At 49.3% G+C, this 2567-nt stretch overlaps 1 protein-coding gene across 1 annotated transcript in view; it reads left to right on the forward strand.

The window, feature by feature from the left end:
* LOC101573619 (zinc fingers and homeoboxes protein 1) overlaps positions 1 to 2567 on the forward strand; it is a 38036-nt gene that overhangs the window by 13894 nt on the left and 21575 nt on the right. Inside the window, exons 5-6 of the mRNA XM_012515408.2 lie at positions 945 to 1077; positions 1179 to 1317. Coding sequence (XP_012370862.2) covers positions 945 to 1077; positions 1179 to 1317 — 272 coding nt within the window. The remainder of the gene's footprint in view (positions 1 to 944; positions 1078 to 1178; positions 1318 to 2567) is intronic.

Consider the following 2567-nt stretch of genomic DNA (forward strand, 5'->3'; position numbering starts at 1 on the left):
GGGCCTGCCTAGATAGCTCAGCGGACTAAAGTGCCTGCTTAGGCAAAGTGCAGCGCCGGGGGTTCGATCCCTGGTGTGCTCTGCCATCCCTGCCCCTGAGACACACTGAGACAGTGATTGAGGCTGGGCGTGGTGCTGCATGAGAGGCTGCATTTCTAGCGCTTGAGAGGCTGCAAAACAGGCGAATCACTACGAGTCTGATCTATGCAGTGAGATCCTGTAGACCCTGTGCTAAATAACATTTAAAAAAAAAAAAGTGGGATCCTCCTAACTCAGCCTCCGAGGTGCTGGGACCCCAGGTGTGTGGCACATGGCCTAGCCACTGAATTTTTTTTCCTCTGGTCTCTCACCTTCCATCCTGTGGGGTAGGGCCTTTTCTCTTGCTTACCAGTCTCTCTGGGCCTGGAGCTGAGCATTCCTCTGCAGAGGTGAGTGAACAGAGAACTGAGTACCTCTGAAGGTAGCAGCTGGAACCAGTAGGGCCTGGGGTGACTGGAAAGCTCTGTACCTTCACAGCAGCAGGAGGAGTGAGAGGGGGATGAGGTTGGGGGTCCTTAGGGGTTTGGCCCCGCTTTGGGTAATTGGGATGTGCCAGTGAAGCTGACCAGTCCTTAAGCTCCAGTGATGGAGTCCAGGGATTGCAAGAGTCGTAGAGGCTGAGCCTAGAAGAAGCAAATCTGGATGTTTATGTAGGAGCCTGAGTGAAAGCCTTTTACTCTAACTGCTATGCTTTCCAGTCGTTGCCTTCCATGGGAAGTGTCGCCCTTGTGACCTTTTGAGATCGTCTGCTGTGGGGCACATACAGGTGGGAGGGTTCTTGGGAGCAGTCTCCAGGGTCAAGGGGGCGGGAGCTGGGGGGCAGAACCTCTGTCTCCTGGTGCCTCAGTCCCACCCCCGGCTGTCCTTCTGTCTCGAGCTGCACATGGACCTTCCGGGTTTTGCAGGCTTTTGCTTCAGCTCAGCCAGTCTCAGCAGACGTCATTTGCTTTGGAGAAGAACTTAAGGACTCAGCAGGAAATTGAAGACAAAATGAGAGAGTTCCACTTCCAGGAGGACACGTTGCTGCGCATCGCTGAGGTGTGTGAGTCCCCTTAGGTTCCTGCGAAACAGGCCCTGTCACTATTTCATCTGGCTGCATTAATAGTGTTTTTAGAAACTGGGTAAAACCTCACCTGCAGGACTTCCATCTGCTCCGCATGGTGTCAATGCTCAGCACATCCGAAGCAGCCTTCATGGTAGCCCCTACAGCATGCTCGGGGCAGCGCTGCGCCCACTTGGAGCTGCCCTTCGGTGAGAGTGGCTGCGGGGTGCTCAGATGTGCGGGCTGTTTCCTGTACCTTCCCTCCAGCTGCTGGTTGTGAAGATGGGTGCACTGGGACTGAGGCCGTGCCGAGCCCACATGCTAGGGCACAGCTGGCTGCAGCCTAGCGGGCCGTCTGAGTCCAGCTTCCTCTGCTGTCCTGTGCATGGGTCTGAGGGCCGTGGAGAAATGCAAATGCCATTGCAAAACCTTTAGAAGGTTTTCTTTTGGCGGAACCGGGGATTGAACTCAGATCCTTGCGTTTGCCAGTCAAGTGCTTATCCTACTGAGCCATCTCTCCAACCCCTAGAAGGTTTTCATAAGCTGGGTTTTATACTGTTGAAGTTTCATAAGCTGTTTTTGTATGTGTGTGTGTGTGTGTGTGTGTGTGTGTGTATATAAAATATTAAATTAAGGTCTATTTGTCTTGTATTAGGATGCCATGATGGAGGCTTTTAGGCTCTTCCCCGGTTCCACCAAAAAAAAAGAAATAGCCTTCATGTATGTTTTAAGTCTTTTTGTTTATTATTGTTGTTATTATTATTTGATACCTAGGGGTGAAATCGCTTCTTAGGAACTGCTAAACCATATATTAGATTTTATTTTATTGATTGATTGATTGATTGATTGATTGTATTTTAGGGAAAGGTCTACAGGGTATTCAGGTTCTCACTACTAGATGGGGCTCATAGTGATCCGCCTGTTTATAGCCTCCCAAGAGCTGAGATTACAGGCACAGGCCACCACGCCAGTCTCAATTGCTGTCTCAGTGCCTCCTGGGGGCAGGGCCGGCCCAGCAGGCCCAGGGATCGAACCTCTATATATTAGATTTTATAGTCTGTGATATTTGCCTAATCTGTGACCTGGGCCTGATCCTGTGTACCCTTAAACACTGTTTGAGCACAGAAGTGTTACTGGTTGGATGGTAGTCTGATTTTTTAGGTTAGCTATAACTTACTAGCTTATTCCCCATGTTGAACACTTGATCAGTATTTAGGACCTACTTCAGTAAGTCCTTGCAGAATTATCAGTGTATATGTCCATACTTTTTATTTTATTTATTTATTTTTTTAAAGAATTATTTATTTATTCATTCATTCATTCATTCATTCATTCATTCATTTTGTGTGTGTGGCCAGCTCAACCCACCAGGGGGCGGGGCTGTCTGGCATGTGGTGCTGGGGGATTGAACCCCAGTCCCTGTGTTTTGCTTAGCTTAGCTTGTTCTAAGTAGGTGCTTTAGACCACTGAGCCATCTCACCAGCCC

Source organism: Octodon degus, unplaced genomic scaffold (assembly GCF_000260255.1).
Source record: "Octodon degus isolate 3935 unplaced genomic scaffold, OctDeg1.0 scaffold00062, whole genome shotgun sequence".
NCBI classification, from domain to species: Eukaryota; Metazoa; Chordata; class Mammalia; order Rodentia; family Octodontidae; genus Octodon; species Octodon degus.